Here is a 26,920-nt window from a genome sequence, read left to right as displayed (position 1 = left end):
GCACGGACAGGTTAGATCAGTGTTTTCTCTCTCTGGCGTTGAGCGTGAGGGGAAGCACAGCAACAGCTTCCACATCACTGGATGAGCTGTTATGGCAGCTATGACTACAGTGAATTTAGATGATGAACTGGGCAGGATGCGTCTCGCTGCTGCCAGTCTAATGGTGGCGGGTCATTGAACAACAAACGGCTCGTTCTGAGCCACAAATGTTCAAATCTGTTAAAGGAATACTTCACCTCCCAAATGACCGTTTTATTTCAGCTACTCACCCTTTGTTACGTTGGATTGTTGAAGAAAATGTTTTTCTTGAATATCTCTGGGAAATGAAGAATCCAAAAAAATGCTGATGATGTTTATTCTTAGTCTTGTGTTTATTCTGTTGATGTATATATATCATAGTAACCATTATAGCACAGTACATATTTTATATTTCTGAATGCAACCCTAGTTTATACAGTGTAATGTAGCACACTGCACATATTTGTATATGTTTACACACTCACAGTGAACATTTATATTTTATTCTTAATATCTTTAGAGTGTTGTGGCATAATGCACATTTTTAATCTATTAAATTTCGGGCTTTCAAGCGATTAAAAGCGTTCATCTAATTAATTACATGCTTTGTGACATATTAATCTAAATTAATTCATAGGTCAGTTTTTGCTTTGAAAGTATTTTTAAAAAATTCAGTTGAAATAAATTTTGGCAGATGTGTCGTGGTAAAGCTGCAGGGTTTTGGACACATTTGTCCCCCTGTCCTCTACCACCACCACCCAAACTGGTCTGCAGTCCATCTTACAAGGGAGTTAGTTAGTCAGTCACAGGTGGACTTACTCAATTTGCATGTGAACACCTGGTCGAGTGTGGCTTGACGAAGTTAACTGCTAGTGCTAGCTCAGACCTCCAGGTCCGCTGCTAAATGCTTTGCGTTGAGGTGATATTTCAGGCTTTGAGTTCTCCGATGGTACAGAAATTCCTGACTGCAGAAATTGCAGAGAGCGGTGCTCCTATCAACAGTTCCATCTGGGCGTTTTTTAATTGTGAATGTTCGGGGTCGAACAGCTTCGTCTCGTCTGCCTCCATCATTTAACAAAGCAACTATGGCGGACAATGTCGCATTAGGAGAAAAGGGCACCACGGGACACGATTAATCAGAGTTAATTTTTTTTAACCTGTTATTTTTTTTCTGTGATTAATTAATCAGAATTAAGGCGTAAGATTTTGACAGCCCTAATTTAATTGTATTTTATTGCTTATCTTACATACTTCTTTCTCATACTCCATTCTTACTTCTTATAATTCTTTAGTCTTTACATCAGAGCGACTGAAACAAATCACAAGTCCACCTCAGGGATCAGTAAAGTCGATAAATGTCTGATTCTGATTCTGGTACTGAATTGAAGTCATTGGGGTCCACGTTTAACATTTATTTATCCAGTCGTATGTTCAGTGCTTTCCAAACAGACAGGTAACTGAACAGAAAGTAAAACTTATCTATGCTCTCTTCAAAGCCAGACTCCACTGAGAAAAACAGTAATTTTACCTCACTGAACACACGAGCTGCTGGTCTACCACTGCCTTGATCTGTTCATTTGTTTGTGTTATTGTGTGACTTTGGTGTCTTAAGGGTTTGTTTGGATTCACCTAAGTCACACAGTAACACAAACCAACTAACTGATTGAGGCAGTGGTAGACCAGCAGCTCCTGTGTTCAGTGAGGTAAAATTACTGTTTTTGTAAATGGAGTCTGGCTGTGAAGAGAACTTCGTTCAGTTTCCCTGAGCATACAACTGGATAAATGAGACTTGGATTATACTGCCGAGTTGTGTGAGAGTTATAAATGGATGTTTTGATATAGTTTTGCTGTTGTTAAACGTGGACCCCTATGACTTCAATCCATCAAGAATTTACTTGATTCCTTTCTCACCGTGGAGACATGCGAGAAAAACAAAGCTTTCTTCCCAGATTCAAAGTAACATGGGATGAGTAATTGATACACAAATGGTAATTTGAAGAGTGAAGTGCTCCTTTAAGTTTGACTTCTTCTAACCAGACAACAGCTGCAGCAGCGTAAGTGCTAATTTACAAGCACGAGTCAGTCTTGACACTGACAGCTCCTGACACGCTCAGTACTTTATGAAATAAGGCCTCTATTCTGTCAGGGGTAATTCATTACCACTTAAAAGACGTGTCTGCTTTTATTCTTTCACTGTGTTAATTTTGTTGTTGTGCCCGTCACATGTTAAGTTGTATTTAATCAGATATTCTTTAGCTGTTTATTCACTTATTTATTAGTCAATCATTTATCTGTTAGAATCACGAATATCCACCTGTTTGATGCGGCTCATTTTTGTTGCCCATGTTCCAGCTGTTTTTAATAATTAAACCTTATTGTCAGTGCCAGAGCCGGTTGAAATCTTTGATATGATAATACACACTATATAGTGTTGTCACATCAAAAGAAAGATGGGGGAGTTTTTTGTCACACTGGATATTAATAGGATGGAGCATTCTGACTCTATTAAATGGAATAATTAGTAACTGCTATATTACAATATGATTACACATTAAATAAGATGATAGAACCGAGCGTAGAAAGCTGGAGAGCGCCGTGCCCCGGAGTCACGGGATATAGACACCAAATTAAACCACATTTTGTTAAAATAACTCGGAGTAAAAGTAAATGAGGAGCCGCGTGAGATTCAAACAAACTTCTCAATTAATAAACTTCACCAAAAGACCCGACCCCTCGAAGAGACGTCTCACTTAATTCCAGACCCAGCCTGCAGTCTTGTGAGTTATTTTCCCAGGCTGCATAATTTTTACATCCGCACTAGATGAAGTTCTACGTTCCCATCAATGACTGTGGCTCATTAGTACAGTATAATTACAACACGATCCATCTCACTGCAGTTCCTTATTGTGGCCGCTGTCTCCTGGCTCCTTGGCTGTAATGGGTACTTACAGAGGCTACTTGTGCCTTTGTGTGAGCCTCAGCGTGCACACAGAGTAAATTACCACTTCTAATTTAACTCCCTCATTTTGCATTCCGACAGTAAGCATCCTGTTAATTACAAACCTAGCAAAGGATTTAACGGTTTTCGATAAGGTGCTGATATTAATACTTCATACATTAAAACACGGATTAATGTAATTACCTTAATTAATTATGATGTATTGAATTGTGTGACGCTCGAGATTAATTGTGCTTTTCAGTGGGTGGGCTGATTGTTGATTTAGCATGTCATAATTATAGCTGATAAAGAAAAGTGTCGTCAAGTTGTGATGGTTTCTGGTGAGTCTGTATCCTGTCTCGTCTTTGGACAGTGTTTCCCACCCACTCCATTATGTGCTGCTCACACACAGGAGCACATTCAGTGACAGACAAATTTCATCAAGATGCACCACAGTGCGCCACAGGAAGTCATTCCTGCCTGTGGCCATCAACCTGTACCACTCATGCACATAACTGTACGTATTTCTGATGTTTACTCTTATTCTACTGATGTAGATATTGTAGTTAAATTTCACCAGGGCTGCCCCTGACTAAGAATTTTCCTAGTTGCCCAGTAGCCATCATTTAGGGCCATTAGTTGACTAGTCGGCCACATGTTTACCATATTAATGCAATCATTAAATCATATATTTTGGGCGGGGCAACACAATGGTTTGAGTTGAAGGTGTGAGAAAGAATAGTATCAGTAACATTGTTAACACTGTGCTACATTACAGAGAAATACAAAACCGTACTAATGAACCTTCATTAATATAGGCCTATATTTTATCTACAAGTGCACGTCACACACTGAGCGAGCCGCCTGTTAATGACGCTGTGGGCTAATGGGCATGTAGCTACTTCCATGTTTCAGATGATACGTCATGTTTGTAGTCGACCAGTGAAGATGAGTTTACATATCACCTTGGGTTCGTCCTTCACCTTCTCAAAATGATCCCACACTTTGGATTTCCTCCCCGACATGCTATTAACTAGCCTTAACCTTAACAAGCACCGTGTAGCCTATTTACCTGAAATCCTGAGTGCAGAGCTGATCTTCTTCCAGGACAGATGTAAAGCTCAGGGAAGCCCTGCACTAACATGATCAACTTTTCAGTATTTATCAGACTGAATAATTACTGAAGAAGGGAAAGTTATCTGTCGGCTGTGATTGGTTTGTAACCTGACCACTGCCCAAAATCATTGCGTTCAAGAGTGGCAGCTTTTTTCTATCATATGTCACCACGGTTACCAAGGGTCCTTTTGGAGTCTCCTAAACATCCTTTTTGGAAACGCCTAAACATGTGTAAAACAGTCATTTTCTGTAGTACTGTTCTGAAATTTGAGCGTGGACTAGATAAGCTCTCGTACTTTGGTTCCATAGTGTTTACCAGCTCTACCTCCCAGTTACAGTCATCTGCTGCATCTTTTTTCAAGAAAAAAATACAGGCGAGATATAAAACCTTCTTATTTCAGTATGTCGAAACTCGTATAACTTAATGACAGAAGCACTTACAGTGAGAAAACCTCAGAGTGTTACCTTTTAAATGAGACCATGCATGTACAGGTGCTAAATACAGAACAGGAACAGCTTTCAGTTCATTTTTGGTATGCTTTGGAAAGGTGTTTTTGTCGAATTATGCAGAATTCATAACAGTTTAATAGGATGTTGAAAATATTTATTTAAATGAGAGACTGAAAGTGAAAAAGAAAAACTAGTGTGCCTCATTTTGTTTTGTGTGGAAACCTTAATTCCATTGTCACAAAATTTCTGTCAGTAAGAAAGTGCTTTCTCCTTCTCTGCATTGCCTCCAGTCGTCCCTCCTTTGTTCCATTCTCATTTCTCGCTCTTCCTCCCAGCGGACTCCTTCGTCACAGTAGCTGTCCACTCTCTGATGTGCTGTTTAACTGTTACAATACAATGTTCAGCCACTCAGACACAGCTCAGTTTTAAACCACGCTGCAATCCCACACAAACACTGGAGCACTGTGGTTTCCCAGAGACGGAGAACAACCAGTGAATCAATATTTGTACCATACCTGCCCAACTGTTCTCCTCACCTCTCGGGCTTTGAAGTTTTCATCCTCTTCTGTTGTTTCTTATTCTCTGGCAGGGAGAGAGAAGGTAGCGAGTGCTAAAGTGGGTCACCCTCCTCTCCTATAGTTGAGGAAAGACGAAGACTCGCTCTCTGGTGTAAGGCTGTTTGCTGCCTTAGGCACCAACATGACAGCAAAGGCAAGCTGATGGACTTAAAGGGCCAATCGAGCGCTTGGGAACCTACCTTGGCATAAACGCTGCAGTCGCAGTTCCCCGAGGAACGAGGCAGTAAATATGACAGTACAGTCCAGGCTCTTTGGCTTCGCTCTGTTGTTTTGAAACACATAGAAATGCATTTAAAAAGTGTTTAAACACAATAAATAAGAAAAACACACAGTTTGCTTTTCACAGATGGGAAGCCAGCTAGGGATCGTGTCTCTGTTGTTACATTACAGGCTCCTGGATCTGGAGCAACAACATGACCCTCTCCCCGTGTTGGATGAGACATATGGCACTGTGGGGAAAACAATCACAGGCCAACAGTTTGGGTCAGTCGTGACAGTGATAGCGGCATCCAGTGGGAGTTAGCAAAGGCTAATTTACGTCAAAAATTGAGGGGAAAAACACTTTCTCTTATCCAGAAATCCGTTCCAAAACCTGAGTTACAACAGCAAAATCTTGGCCTCGTTTTGTTCCAACCGGTGCGTCTCTGCCAAAAATGATTTGTAGCTGACAGTCAGACTCCCCTGTGCCTTTTGAAGAAATTTAAACAACTGCTACAGTCGGAGTGGGATGGTCTCTTCTTTATCTGGTATCAACAAAGTGGTTTTGCAGCTGCACTGGTGCTGAGGTGTCGCCTCCTTGTCTGTGGTGAACTGCAGAGCCAAGAAAGGATCGCAGTTCTTTCCAACAGTATTTAAGCTTCGTCACTGTGTGTGTGCTTTCTCGTATTCCTGTAGTCAAGAGGTAAAAATGTTCTCATAAGTGTAGAGGAATCCCTCAAGCAGGGTGGTCCAACTGACTCCTAGTCATTGCTTCTATGAGTGGCTGTTGTGGTGTTAGAGCAGTGGTTTAAGATTAAGAGGTAGGTTCGGGTTGTCTTAGAGTAAGGGTTAAAGGGACAGTTCCTTGAGATTGTTTTGAGTTGCTAATTGTTGGCGATATCGGCTGTAGAGATGTCTCCTTCTCTCTAATATAATGGAACTAGATGGCACTCAGCTTGCGGTGCTCAAAGCGCCAAAAAATACGTTTGTAAAACTCAACAGCAATGTCTCTTTCTAGAAATCATGACCTGGTTCCTCAAGATAATCCACAGACCTTGTTGTGAGCAGGTTCATGTAGAAACTATTTTCTTTCTACCGAACTACACCCATCAACTGTATCACCCCACAGACTACCAACTACTAGCTAGCTAGCTTACTTAGCACCACTGAGCTAGCTAATAGTACAGCTTAGCCGAGGATGTCATTGATATTTACGTCTTGTCTGTGAGTAGATGCACACTTCCTTCTGGGTTGTGATACAGTTGGCAGGTGTAGTTCGGTAGAAAGAAAATAGTTCCTACCGGTTTTGGGCAGTAGCGTCACTGCAAGTAGCAAAGTTACTAATTTAACTGCATTTCTCAGTAGCGTGGTGGTAACGTCACGACTTTCTGAGTCAAATAGCTTTTCAGGAGTGAAGTTGATTAAGGGGGCGATCACACCTACAAGGAACGCTAGAAATGAGACGCCAGTAAAACAATTGATTCCCTATGATACGGCACGTCTGACTGGTTTTCAAGCATTTTTTATGACGAGCGTCTTTCTGGCGTCTTTTTAGACGCGCATTTGTAGACGCTGAAAGTTGAAATAATCTCAACTTTTGGGTGTCAGACGCCAGCAGCACCATAGCTCTGTCTTGGGTCCATTTTCAGTGTTTTGATCGCCCGGTTGCTCCTCGTAAGGAGCGCTCATTGAAAGGACGTTTCAGGCATTTCAAGCGTCTTTGAAGCGTCTGCGTTTCTAGCGCCACCTGTAGTGTCCCCAAAAGTTACAAACTTATTTTCTCAGGAAAAGCCTGGAAATGCAGCAGACTTTTTCCTCTGTGGAGGTCTGCATAAAAGTAAGGATAATAACACTGAGGATAAGTAATGTTGCTGATGTTAGTGCCACACTGAGGCATGTAAACAAGGGAAACACTTCCTCATGACATCACATACTAATCCCTCAGTTTATTCTTTCTGCTTGCTGCTTCGCTATTGTTTTTTTGTTTTTTTTGTTTTTTTTTGGCAAGACCTGCTCTTGAGTAACCAGGTCATGATTTCAGGAAAGAGACATTGCTGTTGAGTTTTTCAGATGTCTTTTTTTTTTTTTTTTTTTTGGTGCTTTGAGCACCACAAGCTGACTGGCATCTAGTTCTAATATATAGGAAAGAAGGCAGACATCTCTACGGCTGATATCTCCAACACTCTGCAACTCACACCAAAACAATCTAGACTGATAAATAGCACAAGTAAGAGGATTTTTTGTGGGGGTGAACTGTCCCTTTAAGGTGAGGTATTTAGTAATGGGGGTCACAAGTTGGGGTTATGCAATGAACATAATCAAATAAAGCCTGTACATGTTCAGTTAAACATATTCATGAGTATATTTCGTTGTCTCTCTCTTCCTCTCTTCATCCCAGGTAACTACTATGGGACCCCTAAACCTCCTGCAGAGCCCAGCCCCGTGCAGCCTGACTTGGTGGACCAGGTTCTGTTTGATGAGGAATTTGACACGGAGGTCCAGCGAAAACGCACAACCTCCGTCAGTAAGATGGACAGAAAGGACAGCGCTGCGCCAGAGGAGGAAGACGAAGAAGACAGGCCTCCTATGGTCAACGGCCTGGCTGGTGAGAAACATCATTGTCTGTTTCTTTCACTGCTTCTGCAATTCATACAACTAGTTGTAATGCAGCTGTGCTTCATACCACTTTTCTCCAAATTTAAACCCCAGCAGTTTTTTGTTTACTCGATTTTATTTTTATTTTCCCAGCCGTCCATTATATTATTCTCCGAATGCAAAACAGCAGGACCTTTTTCTCTCCTCCTTATCATTCGTTTCTCCAAACAAACGTTGTCAGGATTAGCTGTTCTGCATGCAAGGTCAGCACTAAATCACAGCCCTGCAAAGTCAAGAAGCAGTCAAAGTCTGGCTGAGATCAATAGCAGCAATCCCTCGGTTACAGGGAGAGACTTTGTCCTTGTTTCATTCCCGTACAAGGATGTCCTCACATGGCTCGTGGCACCAAGTAAATCAGAGCATGTTTCGGCTAATGACGAGTAGTCCTCATTGGGAGAGTAGTTAGGAAACCTCTAACTGCTGTGTTATTATAAAGCACTACAAAACAAAGTGGTAATGGTCAGAAATATGTGCCACCATGTTACATAAAGACCATCCATATGAAATCGTTTTCTCTCATCATACCATCCGCCGCTCGAAGCAGCCAACTGAACAAAGCAGCAGCTTCTGGCCCTTCACAGCTCCAGCTGGAGGAGGCTCCCTCAGCTGTCCTGTCCTCTGTTATGGCTTCAATGACGGGCCTGTGACCAGTCTCACACACACCCTGGCCTGGTGCTGTATGGCACTGCCACTCCACAGTGTTAGCCAAGTGAGCCACTCTGCACAGAAAGGACCAAGTGCTGCAAACACAGCTAATTACCAGTGCCGGCACCATTACATTGCCAGTTATATTATTTGTTGTGTTTTTATGATCCTTGAGAACAGCTAGCCAAATATGTTGAGATACATATTTGCAGCACAATTACCACAGTTCAATTGACAGACCACTCTGTGCTAATGTTGAACATTCATGCAGGGAGCAATACAAGTATATGCCTTTCTAAATAAACTAAATAGCAATGCAGGGTTGCCCAGACTTTTCCTGAATGTGAGGAACATAAGGATGTTTTTGCTATCACTAATGCCTGGTTCACACTACACATATATCCTACAGGAGGATATGTTCTTGCAGCTAGAGAACAGAGCTGCAAAGTTTCTTGCTAATGACATGCTTTTATGTGTGTGTGACATTTTCGTCTGTTCCAACAGTCACTCTGTCAGATTACACGATTGTGGAGTTATAAAATCGTGCCGTGACTTGGCCGACAGACTTGAAACACTACGCGATGGTCCACACCAATCATCCCCGGTCGTCTTTCACGACAAGTGTGATTGCATCAGGTTATCTTGTCGTATTATTATTACTATTATTTCTGTGACTGTGTCTGGTCATGTGCCAGCCGAAAGATGGCAGGAGCTACATTTAAAGTACCGTATGCAAACATGCAAGTCACTGATTTCTCCCCAACAAGTTCCTGCAAATGTTTCACAATAAAAGCCTATTTGGAAAATGAAGGGATTCTCTCAACCAAAGTTATAATGGGCTTTTAATTTGAAACAGATACAGGAAGTGTTGAGTTTGAAATTTCCTAGAGGAAATATCAAGAAGCCTGTGGTGTTGTTGTCGTACAGTTGTCTACGGCAGCAGATCGCTCTGTGTTCCTATTGGTCAAAGTGACAGCTGTGACGAGAGCAGTTGTGAACGACAAAAGGAAAATCAAACATGCTAGACTTTTTGTCCGAACGTCGTGAGGTGTCCCAGACATGGCGTTGGTTGTTGTCTACTATGAGACACTACACGAGATGAAACGATGGATTATCGTGTACGACACTTATTGTCGTTCACGATCCGAGCTGACGCGGTACGACGCTGCGTCGAGCCATTTTCGGGCTGATATCGTGTCGTGTGAACCCGACATAAGGGTGCTTTCATATCTCGAGTTGTCTTGCTTTGATCCGAATGAGTGACGTATTTTGTTGCAAAGTTGCAAAGTGTAGTAGTTTACTTTTAGTTAATATAATAAATGGAAAATGGTCTTGCATTTATAAAGAGTCTTTCTAGTTTTCCGACCACCAAAAGCGCTTTTAGATGGCACAATGCCTCATGCCACATTCACATATTCTTACATTAGTGGCCAAGGCTACCATACAAGGTGCCACCATTCACACACACCCGCACGATGGAACAGGTCTTCCGATTAATGGATGAGCCGCTCTCCTTCCTGAGCCACAGCCACTTGAATAATGATAATAACCTTGCCCCAGACTCATCTGGAATATAAAGGCTAATTCAGCTCACAAAATATGAACCATATCAAGCATCCACAGGAGGACGGGGAATGCATCTTTTCTCTGTGAGACATGATTACACGTCAAAGGAAGGAGGGGAAATAAGTCCAAAAAAAAAAGAGTGAGCAAGTATAACTGCTCATCTCACATCCAAGAGCAAAAGAGAGAAACATTGTCAGAGACACATCATCTCTGTGGCCCCGGGCAGTAACGATGACAGTGCGGAGCCCAGCCAAGAAAAAAAAAGCAGTCATTGTAGAAGGATGTCAGTCCTAATTCTGTAGTTCATGATAATCTGAAATGCAGTTTATTGTACCATTGTCATCATGTGGATGGACTGGATTGTTAAAGTGGTGAAAACAGGAGAAGAGGAAGACGTATGACCATGCCTTGAAGGTAGTGTAATAACGGTCACGCATTGTTTTTAACGTCCATTTTTCTTTTGTGTCCTTGTAGAGTTGTCGTCAGTTTATGAAGCCTGCATGCCCACATCTGCAACAGCCCCGTTTGTGTATCTCTGCAAGGGCTAAAAGCTGCTGTAGCCTCGAGCAAGAGTCTGTATGCAGTCAATTATTTTGACTTTATAAGTGCAGAAACCCCTCTGTGGGTCCATGATGAAAAAGAGGGCCCCAATTTCGACACAGAAAAGGCTCTTGGCTCCCTCCAGTCGCTTTCCTTCCCTGCCATTCAATTACCCTGGCCAAACAGACTGAGCATTCAATGCCATGATGAAGCTAGGTCATACACAGCCAGATGAAAACCTGCAGATAAGAGCCTCACACAGACAGCAACACACACACACGCACATGCAGCAGCCTGTGTGATGCTAATAGAGTTGTGATGTGGCGCTCGCGGCTGGGGGCTGAAGCATTGGTCAGCTCTTGCCCTTGCCTGGGAGGCAGTTCCCAGTACATCGCTGCTGACATGCAAATCCTATGGCAATTGCTTTGCTTCCGTCCTCTCTCTGTGTGTGTACTCTCCCTGTCTCCCTCCCTCTCTCGCTCTCTACCCCTCTTCCTCTCTTGTGGATGCAACCGTCCACCCAGTGTACAGAGGAAGATCAACTCGAGCGACAGCAGCAGCGCAGAGAGATGCAAGGAGCCCAGAGGAGCTCCAATGGCGCCACATTCTCACCTCCTGTCTCTTTCTCCTTCTACCATCTCCCACACCCTTACTCCCAACCCATCCCTCTGTCTGTCTCCATGCCCGTGTCCCTCACACCATGCCGGGCCACAGAGCACAAGGACAAGGCGGAGTGGAGGAAGACGGTGCCCAGCTACAACCAGTCCGCCGGGGCTATGGACTTGCGTGTATGGAACACTCAGGATGAAAGTCAGGAGCCCTTGCCTAAAAACTGGGAGATGGCCTACACAGAAACCGGCATGGTCTATTTCATAGAGTAAGTAGCCTTTCTCCTGCTACTTGCTTGCATTGTTTTGGTCCTATTACTCTCCCATTACATCAGCGTTGTGCTAATCCAACTCCCAGTACTCTCCCAATTCATCTCTTTTACAGCCAGGGTAAGCAAAATGTGTTGAGAGATCTGGCAGCCCTGTCTAACTCCCCATCCAGCACACTCCTCTGTACTGTATCAAACCAGGTGTTGGACATGGAAGTTATCAGTGGGCTCGGCGATGGCAGTTGTGTTCTCGATTAAGTTTTGCTTTTATTTCCCCTGTGTTTGATGTCGGGTTTGTTGGCTGGTGCTAAAAGCAGCAGGCCCTGCATTGTTTACCTGGCCCCGTTAGTGTGGCAGGCAGTCAATGCCGAGCGGCTGACAGAGCCAGGTGCTGCTGCTCGCCACTAAATCAATAGCTCATTCTGCCAGCCAGAGAAACAACAGGCTAAATGAAGCCCGCCACCCCTGACCTGCTCTCTCAGTTCTGCTCTTTATGATCTCTGCAGCTGCTCACTCTTTTCCCTTCTCTGCTCTGTGTATTCCTCCTTTTCCCTCACTCATTACTCTGCCCCATTCTCTTTCTTTTTCTCTCTTCCTTCTACCTCAAAGGTTAGTCTGAGCTTTGTTTAAATTTTAAAGGTTTCTTTAATAAGCCATTTCATCCCCAAACATTAGAAGTTAGCCACACTTTATGTTTTCCTGGAGATTTTAGTTTTGTTTGTTTGCTCGAGTTGGTGGAATAGCTTCTGGGCAAAGTGGCTCCTGAGAGTTGGAGTGCTAATTGCACGATCGTCACAGCATCTTAATTGTTTTGAAAATGATTTTTACTGCACCTAAAGCCAAGTCTCCTCTTTGCATTTCAGTCACAACAGCAAGACCACTACCTGGCTGGACCCCCGCCTCGCCAAGAAGGCAAAGCCTCCTGAGAAATGCGAGGAAGGAGGTGAGACTAAAGACCGTTTTACACAAAAATCGTGCCACAGAGTCCCTTCTTTACACCACCTTTGTACTTTTACACAGAATCAAACTATGGCAGCATCCTACCACCTCCGTGATTCTAGATTTTAGATAGCATGCCAGCATCCCAGAAACAACTGATGATAGCAGCGTCAGCCTCCAGCATGACCTACGACATATGTGTCGCCAGCACTTTCTAAACCAGTGGTTCCCAACTGGTCCAGCCCAGGCGTCCAGATTTCTCCTTAGTCATAAGTTCAAAGTCCAGCTAGTTTACTGTCCCTGTCAAGTAGCTGTCCATTAGTCACTCACTCTACAGCAGGAAACGGCACTTCAAAATAAAAGCTCTGTGCCAGGAATTCACTTTACTTAAAATAAAGTGTGCTTTTGACAAACTTGACTCATTTGCAGATCACTTGGGGTCCATTCTGAATGGACTTACGACCCACTTTTGGACTGCAACCCACCAGTTGGGAACCACTTCTTTAAACAATAACAATCATTTACCATCCCCGTCATATGGCGGGTGATCTTGTGGGTAAGGAACTCCCCGTCTGCATTGTTTTCCCAATTTGCAGACATTTGTGGCTGCTGTTCTTCTTTGAGTTAGCTGCTAACTGCTATTAGCTGCCTTTTAAATCCCTTTAGATCTGACAAACATAATACGTCATCATAACGTCACACCCGTCTCATCCGTGATCCCGTCCTAAAGGCTGTCCTTTATTACACAGACGATGTGATGCTGTTCCTACCTCTGCTTAAAGGTGAGACAACTGTGTGTCCCCAACCCGCAATCGTACATCTCATGAAGAATAACGAGGCAGAATAACGGCGTGACATTCCCACTTTGAACAGGCAGTGTAAAAGGAGCTTATATCTGCAGATTATTGGAATGGTAGTAACCCTCACACGGACACTTGTGCTCCTTAGTCCCATTCATACCCTCACCTTCCTCACCACATACACACCTTCAACTTCTTGCTGCATAGACCAGTATGTGCACGAGCCACGTCCCTGCCTCCATGAAGAGGGCGCTGGCTAACAGACGGCGATTGAACAGCTGAGCGGGCCTGATCACAGTCATGCCGGTGACACAGCACAAACCTCCGCTCTCCAGCCTGCCCCTCTCCTCCTAATGGCTTCTGGGACACATGCAGGGAGCTCATCAGTGCGGCATCTCTCAAAAGGCAATTTTCTATGGCCCCTCTTGCGTAAAGATCTCCTCTGAGCCGCATGTGTTTGTCACACAGCAGCAGAAACTCAAGATGTTGCACACATACACACTGCTGGAGAGAAAAGGCTATTATTTTCCAGGGAGGCTGTATAACAACTCAGCATTTCCTCCTTCTCTTCCCTGCTTCCTCCACAGTGTGTATTAAGCCCTAAACACATAGTGACAAATAAAAGCAGTCCCTCTGTTCTCCAGGTGGAGGTAAGGATGCTGTGAAGCTGCCAGTCAAAGCACCACGTCTCATTGTGTGTGTCCAGTAGTCCATGTGGTGCCTCAGCAGTATCTAAAGTGATTTGCGTCTGCTTTCTTCCCGTTTGTTCCCCGTTCAGAGCTGCCCTACGGCTGGGAGAAGATTGAGGACCCACAGTATGGCACCTACTACGTGGAGTGAGTAAATTTCTCCCTGTGCATGAAGGGACCCAGTGGGATGCAGCTGTGAATTGTGGTGGATGTGGAGGATATGGCTTACTGCTCATATCCAGTCTCTTTCTGCCTCTGTTGAAGTGACAGTCGAAATGTTCATCCAAGGGTTTCAATCTACTGTACACCTGTGTGCTTCCTCTGGAGTTGTGTCTGCATGCTTGATTTAACTGACTGCACTATTTTCAATGGGTTCTGTGTTATTATATTCACATCTCCTGCAACTTAAAGCCGTATTGCTGATTTTCAGAGTAGGGATGTCACGAATACTGATACTTTTGTAGGTTGCCAAAATTCCAAACACGTGGTGGTACTCCTTTTCCTCCAGTACTGTCGGTACCAGGAATGCAACACTTCTGGGCCTGACTGGGCAGCATATACGCCTAAAAGTAGGGGCCGTCTGTTTCAATTAATTAAGCTTTCCATAGCTTGACACCTGGGCTGCATGGTTGTGCTGTGGTTAACATTGTCGCCTCACAGCAAGAGGGTTTTTTGTTCAAACTGGGGGTGGGGGAGCCCCTCTGTGTGGAGTTTGCATGTTCCAGACTATGTGATAGTCTGGTGACCTGTCCAGAGTGTACCCCGCCTCTCGCTCAATGTCAGCTGGGATAGGCTCCAGGATAAGAAGTAATAGAAAATGAATGAATTAATGAATAGCCAGACACCCATTAAAGGGTAACTGTTTATTTTTTTAGGAAAATCACAAAATGACATAATGACACAATGACAAGAGGCCTTTTTTCTTAGTCCGGCGCTTCATTGACTCAGTCAGCCTTAGTGCCACATTTCAAAGTAGTATCGATTTAGTGGTGGTGAAATTTTTATGTTTAGTGGTGTTAATGTGTTACCTTTTATTTTATTGCCATGTTAACATGAGTAAACATAGTGGGCACACTGCCCACCCTCTGGTCTCCACTTGTTAGCTAACATTAGCCTTGGCTTCTCTGCACTGCGTACTAATGAGAGCTAACGTTAGCTAGCTGTTAGCAGTGCCATCTTATTTCAGTCACTGCTGGTTGCTGCGGAAACATTGTCCACACCCTTCAGTCTTCCCCTGATCACCTCAGTGAGTAAGTGGCTTAATTGTGAGCTGAAAAACCTCCTTAGCATTAGCCATGTTTCCATCCAAAAGTGATTTGAATCATTGGGAAATGCGCATTAAAAGAAATACGAATCCTGTGTGTTTCCATTAAATGTACGGACTTTGGTGAAAACCGCAGAACTGGAAGCAAAACAACTCTCGCATTCTTCTTCTTTCTATGTTTTCTGGCGGTTGGCAACCAGCTTGTAAATGCATTACCGCCTTTCCGACCCGGAGTGTGGATATCACCATGGAGAAAGGTGCGCTACGTCAGACTTAATTTGAACATAAATGTTTCCATCCCCCGTTTTGCGAATCTACATTTTTTCAAATCAACCAAAACCCGGCTAAAGCAAGCGTATTTTAGTTTGTGTGAATCAGGGGATTTTAATTCGAATTTTGGCGTTTCCGTCATAATTTTCCGATGCAATACTTCTAGATGCGCATCTAAACAGGCTGATGGAAACATGGCTGTTGTCAGCTTTGTTAGCACTGCTAGCTGTGCTGACACTGTTAACAGTGCTAACTAGAGTTGTACCGATACTAGTATCGAAAATGCCTCCGATACTGCCTAAAATGCGGTATCGGGTATCAGCGAGTACAGCCTATGACCAATCCGATACCACATAATGCCTTACGTCATTACGTATACGCACGCTACAGGCAAATGAAACGGAAACAGAGCAGAGTTTAAAAAGCGTTCTACTGTAGCCTTTAAAATGTCTTTTTTAACAGATTGTGTGGCTGCACTTTAACCTGTGTCTTAATCTGTGTCGTGATAATATTAAAAAAAAAGTTTTATGGCATTCATTCTATTATGTATTTAATATTTTACATAGAGTTTTAGGAGTTGAGACATACAACAATTCATATCCCATCCATTTTTATTTTACGCGCTGGTATCGGATCGGAATCGGTATCGGGAAGGAAAGAGTGGTATCGGTGCATCTCTAGTGCTAACAGAGCTTAACAGAGCTCCTTAATAATACTTAAGGGACTTTGTGGTTCACAATTAAGCCACTTACTCACTGGGGCGACCTTAGGGGAGACCAGAGGGTGGACACAATGTTTCTACAGCAGCACTGTCTGTATAGCATTGATAGCGGTAATCACTGAATAAGCAGCTCCGCTAGCTCCCACCAAACGCAGGTGGTGTGCAGTAAACTGAAGAGTAGCAAAAATAACCTCTAGACCAGAGCCTTTTTTGACCAAAAATAATAAAAACAAAATCTGTGTGGAGCCGCACAGAGATTCTGGAGCTTACACTTTGCAGAGCTGGCAGTGAAAGCAAACAAATCTGTCCATGTTTGACGTCGTGTTGATAAATGTCCAACTGTGGGTAACTTTGGCTCGTCACTGTCACGGCTTACCCAGCTGTCCAATCACAACAACAATGGAGGAGAAATACGTTAATTTACTATAGATCCGTGGTTTTTTAACCTTCTTGTGCTCAAATCACAAAATCTCAAGGCACACCTGTTTCTACATCTGTGCACAGTGGCCTCTTATCACTCTTGTCACGACATAAGACAATAAAAATAACAAGAAATAAGACAGGTAGCTTTCATGATACTGTCTACTGACAGTTTTTCTTTTCTCTTTTCTTTCGGTGGTAGGTCGTCTTCACTGGTGCTTCGTTGTAATTTGCTCTGTACAATGAAGCGATCCGTCGTCCCACTCATGGCTCTCTCTCCTTTTAATTGATGTGATCCCTCACACTGGCTGCCAATCAGGGGTTTAAATGTGTCACACTCTTATAATTCCTGCATGCCAACGGTGACAAATAGGTTCCCCAGGAAGATTTTCTAAATTGAATTAAATTAATTAATTTTTTTAGCTAGAGTTTGCCTCTTATTAGGAACAACATTCTGATATAGTCAATTACAAAATGCAAGGGTGCACCATAGACATATATTAATATATGTTTAATCACCCACAAAATCTCATGAACTTTCGTAGACTAGTACGTTGCATTCGAAACAGATCATCGTATTAAAATCAAAATTTAATTTAAATGTTTTAATAAAGATGTGCATATTCAAGTCCATTTAAGTAGTACTAAATTTCTGGTATTGTGACATGCCTGTTCCAGAGGTATAGAGGCATTAAATGAGTTCATCTCAGGGGACCTGTGGAATATGTGATAGTGGCATATTATGCTTTTGTCCGTGAGGTAGTTTCCCACAGTCCTGCAGAAAGCAATTATGTCAGCAGAGATAACACTGCTGGGTTACAGCTTTGTGTGCGTGAACGAGAGAAGACAGCGAAGAAAACAGACAATGAAGGTTCAGGGTCCCTGAGAGTGAAACAAGGGCCGAGATTCCGTTCTGATCAAGAGTGTAAACAAGAGCACAATGTTCCATTTTAGTCCCATTACTGTGGTCAAAGAGGGAGAGACCTGCAGGCAGGGGGGGGACTCAGAGCTCCTGTTTATGCAAGAGGGTCATTGAAAGGCTGCCTCTCCCCCCGTCTCCGTCTCTTTGTCTGGCAAATTTTGTTGTGAATGAACGAGCGAATGCGACAACGTGACACAAAGTGCCATTATTTCCTCAACAGCCAAACAAAACATGAGGTGTGGCAATCAAGGGGCGAGAAAGTGAGCCAGAGAGGAAATGAAAGAGTGGGAATGAAAGAGAGGGGAATGTTTATCTCTCCACACTTAATGGGGAGGGTATCTCTGTGCATGAGTCATACGCAGCAAGAGCACTATTTGTTGAACACACACACACACACACACACACACACACACATACACATACACATATACCATCAGCGCCTCAGCATGTGGCTGATTCACTGTGCAGCATCGATGCTTTCTGCCTTCCCAAGGTGCTGTCATGACCGGGATTTACAACTGTTCAAGCTCATTAGGCAGATGAGCTACTTCTCTCCATTACCATCTAACCGTGGAGGGACATTTCTCCGGGTAGCAGAAATTGTTTCGGCACACAGGTGTGACCTGCGAGTCATTAATTGTTTTTAGATTGAGTTTGGCGTAAATTCCCCAAAGTGGAGTTTTTTCAGAGCAGACATCTCTGGCCGTGTGATATGGAAAAGGAGGCACATATCCGTTTACATCCATCTACAGTTTATTTAATCTTTTGATCCTGGGATTACAATGCATCGAGCAGATGCTGATCCCATCATGGCGATGTAGACTATCACGGCAAAGATTGCTACTGATCCTCTCTATCCAATTCTCTTTGAATCCACTGAGAATGTCCAGGCAGTTTTTATATTTCTGAGGTTTAGACGTGCTCTCAGTCCATCTGTACGTGTTGCACTTCTGGCACACACAGGTTTGTGTCTGTGGTTGTATTAGAGCAGCCTGTACAACACGCTGTCTGCCCAGCATAGGTTACGTCACACCCAGCACTCATAGTCAAATCACAGGTTTGCATGACTGTATCAAGAGTGTGGACAAGCTGAGCTCTGTGAGGTCAAAAGGTACGACAGCAGACAGACAGAGAAGCAGGAACATTAGTGGGCAGTCAGACTGGGTGTTGTCAGCCGAAGAATAAAATGATGAACAGAATGCCAACAAAAACAGGATTGTGTTGAGCTCTTTATCATCTAATGTTGTTATCTCTCTTGTGCAGCCACATCAACCAGAAGACCCAGTTTGAGAATCCAGTGCAGGAGGCGAAGAGGAAACTGAGCGTCGACACGCCTACTGTAGGGCTGCCACCTGTAGCCACACCCTCAGGTAACTGCAACCACAGTATGTACACAAGTGGTAATGGGGAGAGAGTCGTAGGGACAAAACATTAACTCAGAAAATTCAATTTGATTTATTTTGAAAATCAAAACCACATTGAGACATGCCAATGTGATTTAAGATGCAAGGATTAAATGCTGGCATAATGAACACATGTAATTATAGACATTGGTATTGTGGTTTTAAAATAATGAATATAGACACTAGATGTCGCCATTTGGTTTGTGGAGTCCCCTTTGAAGCTCAATTTGGCGTTTTGGCTGCTGCCATCTTGGATTTTTTGAGCCAGAAGCAACAAAAAGTGACCATATTTGGACGAGAGGGTGGAACTTACCCTAATGCTAGCTGCTAGCTTGTTAGCACAGTGTTTTTACAGTCTGGTTATAATGTGATCATGCTAATGCTAATTTTCACTAGCAGAAAAACAGACTTGAAACCATCTGAACAAAATGTTCTGACCAGGAAACCTGAACACCTGATATAGGGCCGGGCGATACGTGTATGTGTGTGTAATCATGATTGACACAGTGTGGGGTTGTATTTATATTGTAACGTCCAACAAATTCAGATCAAAGATACAGACTTTTTAAAGATATTTTTAGGGCATTTTTGCCTTTAATTGATAAGAAAGCTCAGAGTGAAGGGGGGGGAGAGAGAGGGGATGACATGCAGCAAAGGGCCACAGGTTGGAATCGAACCCATGGGGCGCCTGCTCTATTAAGTAAGCCACCGACGCCCCGAAAGACAGACTTGGTGTGCTTCAGTGTTACTAGTTTCTTTGCTGATTTAATGTCACATTTGGACTCTGAATGCTTAATGATTTTCAAATATAACATAAATGGGTGGCATGGTGGTGCAGTGGTTAGCATTGTCGCCTCACAGCAAGAGGGTTACTGGTATGAACCCAGGGTGGGGCAGCCCTTCTGTGCGGAGTTTGCATGTTCTCCTCTCTGTGTCAGCGTGGGTTTTCTCCAGGTACTCCAGCTTCCTCCCACAGTCCAAAGACATGCAGGTTAATTGGTGACTCTAAATTGTCCGTAGGTGTGAATGTGAGCGTGAATGGTTGTCTGTCTCTATGTGTCAGCCCTGTGATAGTCTGGTGACCTGTCCAGGGTGTACCCTGCCTCTCGCCCAATGTCAGCTGGGATAGGCTCCAGCCCCCCTGTGACCCCCATCAGGATAAGCATAAATATATGAACATAAACGGTGCTCTAGCTGAATACCTTTTACATTTGGCTGTGTATCCTCGTCTTCCTGCTGCTCCATACGCTGCAGCACAGGTGCAGACGTTCAGTATAAAGACACAGCATTATTTAAACACAGGTTTTGGCCTTATAGCTTTAGCTTTCTGTTCAGTGGAGAATAAAACCTATATAACAAGGTATTAGATGTGTTATCCAAACACTTGAGCACTTTTATCATCTACTTCATGCTGTGATGACTGTCTGAAAGATGTTCTAACAGTTGACAGGCTGCTGATAAACAGCCCATAGCCTCTGAAGCAATGATATTCAATTTGAATAATGGAGCGGCGCTTCACTGGGCGGCAGAATTCATTCTGACAAGTAGATTGTGAAATAGGGAGAGCTCTGAGGTCTCTTTGAAAGTGCTTTTGCCCCAGTCATTCACCGCAGTTCAAAGATCTCTTTAGAACAGAGGAAGGGAAGGAGACAGAGAAGGAGAAAGAGGTGAGAGTGACTTATGATCATAAATTGCATTTCAGCTGGGTCATCTGTTCATCATTTACCACCTGTGGTGAACGATGCCGCTCGGCTGGCCTAATCACCCTCCTCTCAGTCAACGTAAGGCTCCGAGAAGCGGCAGCCCTGCGTTGTTGTAACACGAGTAAGAATTATTAGACTCTTCTGCGTGCTTACACACAAAGCATGATCACATTAGCATTCAAACTAGCCCCTGTGTTTCAGACGCCCCTCGGACAGAGCTGTCTGCCTCACTGCTGCACGCAGACCCCCACCTCCCACAGCTGAGCCTCTCTGCAGTCTGCGGCTGATATTTCCTCTGTGTGCCACCGCCTCCGGCTTTGACTGCCTCCCCTGTGCACGCTCTGCACCTTCCCACCCTTGTTAATGAGAATTAATGGGTAGTGGTCTTGCGCAAGTGTGTGGACGTACGTGAGGTGGCATCTAAACACTGTTTTGACAAGGCTGGCTCGCCTGACCCCCCCAGACAATGCCGCAGAGCACAGGAGCAAAGCGCAGCACTATGCTCGGCCATAATTACAGCGCTGACAATCCTGTCTGACATTTCATATAATCACTTCACCCCCGAGAACACAGACTGTCCCTTTGTGGCCCACAGCTTAATCAAGACCATGTAAACATGGCTTTGGTGTATAGCCCCCCACCTCACCCCCCCGCTCCAGCTTTACTTCTCTGTCAGCGTTGCTTTCATGGTGATCATGTAAGAAACAGTGCTGGCGTAGCGTGTGAACATGGAAGGCCTCGACGTTCTAAATCCTATCAAACATGCATATTAGACACACGGTCGCACCTTAAAGGAGCAGTCTGTGAGATTTAGTGGCATCTTGCGATGAGGATTTTAACCAGTTGAAACTTCTTCAGTTCGATTTCTTTTAGTGTTCAGGAGGTTTTTATTCGAAGCCAAAATATCTCTTCCTCTCCAAACAAATGGATCAGATTTTTCTGACACTGCTCGTCATGCTGGGGCTGCTAACTGCTGTTTGTCCACTCTGGGCGACTGTAGAAACATGGCGGATTCCGTCGACTAGGACCTGCTCCTTATGTAGATATAAACTTCTGAAATCATGAAAACATGAGTTCCCTATTTAGAGCCAGTGTTTGGTCGAGTGTTTTGTTTGTCTGTCGACCTGCGAGCATGGAGCAAACAAAGAAGGAGAAGGAGAAAAAGAAATAACTTGTCCGCCACTGAGACTGAAGTTATTTTAGGTGAAGTGGGGTTGTGAAAAACATTTTTATTTTCTTCTGTTAGTGTTGGTGTGTCAGAGACAGGTAAATCAAAGGCTTGGAAGGAGGCAACGGGTGCCGTTAACTCTGTGTCCTCTCTTGTAACAATCATCCAAAACACTAAAAGAAAATGGTTCGACATGAAGCTTGAAAAGATGCACAAGTACACACACTAACCCTTCCCAGTCACAGCTCTCTGCTGCACATGAGCGCATTGCTGCATCATCGGAGTGGCCTCTCTGTCAGTTTGCCCTGACCCTCGACATTTGTTGTCTCTGTTGTGAAATTAAACCACTATTAAAACATCTTAATACAGGCAGTCTCATGTCAGCAATAAGCCACCGTTAAGTTTAACAACAAGTAAGATAGTCTCCCTCCAACACTCAGATTCAGGTTCACCAGCTGCCCAATGTGAGCGGAGATTTTACATCTTAAGGCCCTGACACACCAAGCCGCAGTCAGCCGTCGACCAAAGTCGGCCGTCGGTGAGCATCTGTCGGCCTAGTTTTTGCGGTGTGTCCCTCACCATCGGCTCTTTGGCATCACCGGCTTTTCGGCTGATTGAGCATGTTGAATCGGCGCCGGAGCTTGTCGGTGAGAGAGATGGTTTTATTTCCTCGCCCCTGTAGCGAGTGAATCTGCCTGTAGTGAAACCGGGGCTAACCGGTGCTTCCTCCTCAGGCTCCACTTCACTCAGCTGCCCAACAGATTTGCTGCTTCTTCCCACTTTAACCTGAATAATAAACCGGAGCTAGCTGTGAGGCTAGTGGATCGTTAGCCGCAGCATGACCAGAGGGACGCACAGCCGCTAGTCTCTGAGCTAGCCCTGGCTCTCCGTTTGGATCCAACTGGAGCACCGAGCCCTGGTTTGTTATTCAGATTTATGTGGGAAGAAGCAGCGGGTTTATCGGGCAGCTGAGTGAAGTGGAGCCTATGGAGGAAACACCGGGACCGTCTGTAATAGTCCGTGGAGGTGCTGCGGTGCTCGGCTGCACAGATAGGAAACCCCTCAGCTGACAGGATGTACCACTCTGTCACTCTGCTCTCTCTCACGCAGGCGCAGAACATACGTGCCACTTGGCCGTCGGATGTAGTCCGTGTAGTGTGTTCAAATGCAACTGACACAGGGCGACGTGAGGCGACGTGAGGCGACGTAGACGACGCAACAGTTGGCTTTCATTGCCGCAAGTTCTTTAGTGTCGGTTTGGTGTGTCCGCACCTTAAGTGCTTTCCCACATCTACAGCAGGGGCGATTGCTCTGAGACAACAAGGGAGGCTGATCTTCCCCTAACACTTCATAGAAGAAATGGTCAAATATGCACTGTTGAATTTACATTAAAATAAGAATTTACATTGCATTAAACATGCGCTGGGATGCGTTTCACATCATGACTACGATGCTCAAACGTCAGCTGTTTATCACCAGTTTTCAAACGCGACCTCCCTGTCATACTCTTGTGTCAGCACGGTGGACGCGGAGCCTCCAAGCATTCCTATGAGACAGCGCTGAGCAGGTTTCTTTCATGCAGCAAAGCGAGACGGTCATTGGATAAATGCGACAAAATCGTCACTTCCAGGGAGGCTCAGCTTCCCTGGGACCTAATGGAGCGGTAGGTGGGAGAGGACACTCGGTGTATGCATGATGATTGGAGGAACTGTCTAAAAGGCTGAACCCCTTTGTGACTGACAGTTCCTTATTTCCACAAGCCATATAGCTCATTTTCACCATTAAACCCATCTGAAAATCTTTGAGGTGATTATACACAAAAGAAGACAAGCCTATTATATTCTAATTCTGCCAATGTATCCCTTTAAATCCTGAACACTGGACCTTTAAATCGTCATGAGGAGTTTCATGTTATTGCATCTGCATACACGTGATTGCACAACATTAATACACATACACAGTCTTGAGCAAATGTCTCTGACATAGCTCTGATGTAGGAGTGTCATGGTAATCATAATCTTTTTTTTTGCTTCTTCAGTGCGGTCACGTTCATCCGCCAATTGCAACGCAGTTATGCAAATCACAATCCCATGACACGTTGAGAGTGGTGTTGGAGGCAGGGGGGAGGAGGAGGAGGAGGGGGAGCTTCTATCTGTACCCTCCCTAATGAGATTGATGTCCCACCATCTATCAGTGTGGGAACTGCCAGAGAAGAAGCCCAGCGTGCAGGGACACAGCACATAACTCACAATCTCATAGGCTCTCACCACGGGGAAGGGCGGCGAGGATTTAGTTAGAATTTCCCTCTTTCTGTCAAGGCTAACTCTATTTCTCTCTCTGTCTCATCGCTCTTATCTCACTCTCTTTCTCTCACACACACACGCGCACGCACGCACACACACCGTCTAATATAATCCCTTTCCTGTCTTCTAAAAAGTTGCCCCATTTACACATCCTGCAGGCGCCACAAAAGAAATTTGCAATGAAAAGTTTACCTGGAAAATGTCAGGCGCATTTCAGGACGGATTTATCCCCGCAGTGAAAGGAATTGGTTGTTTGCGGTGAGGCTGGGGCAGAATATAGACACCCTGCAATAACTGAGTGTTTACTGGCTTTGCAAACGGAGCAGTCGACTCGCAAGTTTCTTGTGTGTGTGTGTGTGTGATTTGTTTGAGTTTGCACTTAAATTACGACTCTCTCAGAGCGTTCGTGTAATTACTAGCAGTGAGCGACATGCCGTCAGACACGTTGTCACCGCACAAATGTTGTTATGATGGAGACAGATGGCAATTTGTGAGCAAGTGTTTTCAGTTTCTCTTCATATCCAGGCCTCTTTTTCACACACGCGTGCACGCTCACATACCACGCAGACAGCCACAGCACGGAAAAAAACCTGTGAACTTTAAAGATACTGTGCTCATCTATAGAGTCAATGCCGCTGTGACTTCATTTATAAAAGCTGAGTTTTATATCCTAGTATTTATTGTCAGACTGGAACTGTGCAGTGTGTTGAGGCGGAAGCAGCAGAAGCAATTTAGTATAGAGTAATTACAGTAATTAGGCCATTAAAGATATTTTTCTTCATTTCCCTTTCCATTACCTCTTGTCAATCTCCTCTTTTTCCACTGTCATCCCCGCAGCAGACGAGCCTGGCAGGGGAGTGCGGGGCTTCACGCGAGATCCGACTCAGCTGCAGGGCTCCATGCTGCAGACAGCACTCAGAAAAAGCCCCCAGGGTTTTGGGTTCACCATCATCGGAGGAGACCGACCAGACGAGTTCCTCCAGGTCAAAAATGTACTTCCGGATGGGCCTGCTGCGCATGACAACAAGATCGCCTCAGGTAGGGTTCCCGCCACGAGCCTACTGTTTATTAAAGTGCACTCCGGCGTCAGCTGTTCGACGCCATCCGACGTGCCTGCAATGCAAAGTCACACGAGGAGGAAACGCTAGAAGGAAGAGTTACGTGGAGACAAATAGGCTTTTATTACTTGTCTAAACAAAACGTAATCCAGAGTCACATTCACGTGTGTGATGTTTGCATGGCATGTACGCCTATGCACACAGAGACACTCGGCTTGGCATCAGCCCTACGTACTGTACATAATACAGTTTTATGTACCCAGAGTAAACACAAACAAACAGAGGAGAAAAAACACCAAACAGGCTCTGTGAATGTCACATTGCTCGATCAAGCTGAGGCAAAAGTTTATAGTTTGCAGTGTTCAGTGGAGCAGCTCTAAAAAAAGGACACTTCCGTCAATAAAGCACGTGTCCAGTTTACTGTGACACACAGATTTTATACGCAGCCGTATGTCACAGGTTTAATAGGCCTGCAGAGCAGGCGTCTTTCTGTGGACTGCTTATCTGCATCATGTGCACATGTAGCACACACAGACATGTGTGTTACATGTAGCTTTGCAAGTCTGCTTTCTATAAACTCAGTGTAGGAGCACCCACATCCCAGCGGCTCCCATTTATTGTATATGTTGATATCACTTGCATGGTGATTGTAGTTTGAATTATGGGTGTGTCAGTATCCTGGAATTTATGATAACTGTGACATTTAAAAATGAAATATTGATATCACGTTAATAATAAATTTTGTGTAAATAATCCAGCACCTATTAAAGGTCCAGTGTGCAGGATTTAGAGGGATCTATTGGCAGAAAATGAGAAGAATATTCATGACTCTGTCTTCTTTAGTGTATAATCACCTGAAACTAAGAATTATTTTGTTTTTGTTACCTCAGAATGAGCTGTTTACCAGTTCAGACCAATGATTTGCGAGGAGATGAAACGGTTTTAGAACATTACAGAGAAGAGTTGCAGCGGTGTGAACTGGCTGGTCTGAGCTGGACTCAAGCCGGCTGATGGTGTCACCTGCAACTCAGCTGATCAAATCGCCAGCAGTTGGTTTTAAAGCATGTCACCTGCTTCTATAGCCGGTCGGCTTGTAGTGAAGTCTGCTGGTCAAGTCAGAATGACCGCAGATGGCGTGTTGCGGCAGGTGCTCGGTCCCCACTCTGTTTCTGTCCTCACGGTGTGCCAGTGTTGGACAGTGGGTTGCTGTTACTGCTCGCTTATGTGCTAATGTGCTTATGCCCCGCTCACACACACATTTTCATTAACTGATTAATTGGCGCTCGTTATTTATATTTTTGTGGCGTATTTATTATGAACACAGTCCATCTGATACTCGTTTCTGTTTTTCACCGTTTCATCACTACTACAAATGCAGCTGTAGCCACTATCTCACTATCACGACTCTAATTCATATTTTAAGGATTTACAAATTATTTTCAGCCACTAAATAAACCTGAAAAGCTGCAAATCAGAACAGCAGTACAGAGAGTTGTTGCATAGAGATGATACACCATCTCATCTAGTCTCGTCTCGTCTGAAGTTTCAGTTGGTTGCAATCTGCAGCCTCAACACTAGATGCCACCACATCCCACACACTAGAACTTTAAATCATTTCCATTTTTTGCTGTTCTCCCAGTGCCATCTGGTTGCCTTTTCACTGTCCATCGAACAAGCAG

The 26,920-nt window shown here is 44.2% G+C and overlaps 2 protein-coding genes across 4 annotated transcripts in view; one reads left to right on the top strand and one right to left on the bottom strand.

Annotated features, from left to right (window-relative positions):
• The window catches only part of cd34 (CD34 molecule), a 286,734-nt gene that overhangs the window by 64,041 nt on the left and 195,773 nt on the right, over positions 1-26,920 (bottom strand). Inside the window, exon 9 of one of the 3 annotated variants that reach the window (XR_007449637.1) lies at positions 3,646-3,939. The exons of the other annotated variants lie outside the window; for them this stretch is intronic. The gene's annotated coding sequence lies outside the window, so the exon portion shown is untranslated. Of the gene's footprint in view, positions 1-3,645; positions 3,940-26,920 lie in introns of those variants that run through there. 3 annotated transcript variants of the gene reach the window in all.
• Positions 1-26,920, top strand: part of magi3a (membrane associated guanylate kinase, WW and PDZ domain containing 3a) — a 199,109-nt gene that overhangs the window by 145,848 nt on the left and 26,341 nt on the right. The window contains exons 4-9 of the mRNA XM_049580722.1: positions 7,697-7,903; positions 11,419-11,581; positions 12,445-12,524; positions 14,099-14,156; positions 18,870-18,976; positions 25,021-25,221. Coding sequence (XP_049436679.1) covers positions 7,697-7,903; positions 11,419-11,581; positions 12,445-12,524; positions 14,099-14,156; positions 18,870-18,976; positions 25,021-25,221 — 816 coding nt within the window. The remainder of the gene's footprint in view (positions 1-7,696; positions 7,904-11,418; positions 11,582-12,444; positions 12,525-14,098; positions 14,157-18,869; positions 18,977-25,020; positions 25,222-26,920) is intronic.

This window comes from Epinephelus fuscoguttatus, linkage group LG7, assembly GCF_011397635.1.
Source record: "Epinephelus fuscoguttatus linkage group LG7, E.fuscoguttatus.final_Chr_v1".
Lineage (NCBI taxonomy): Eukaryota > Metazoa > Chordata > Actinopteri > Perciformes > Serranidae > Epinephelus > Epinephelus fuscoguttatus.
This window is presented reverse-complemented; position numbering and strand designations above follow the sequence as displayed.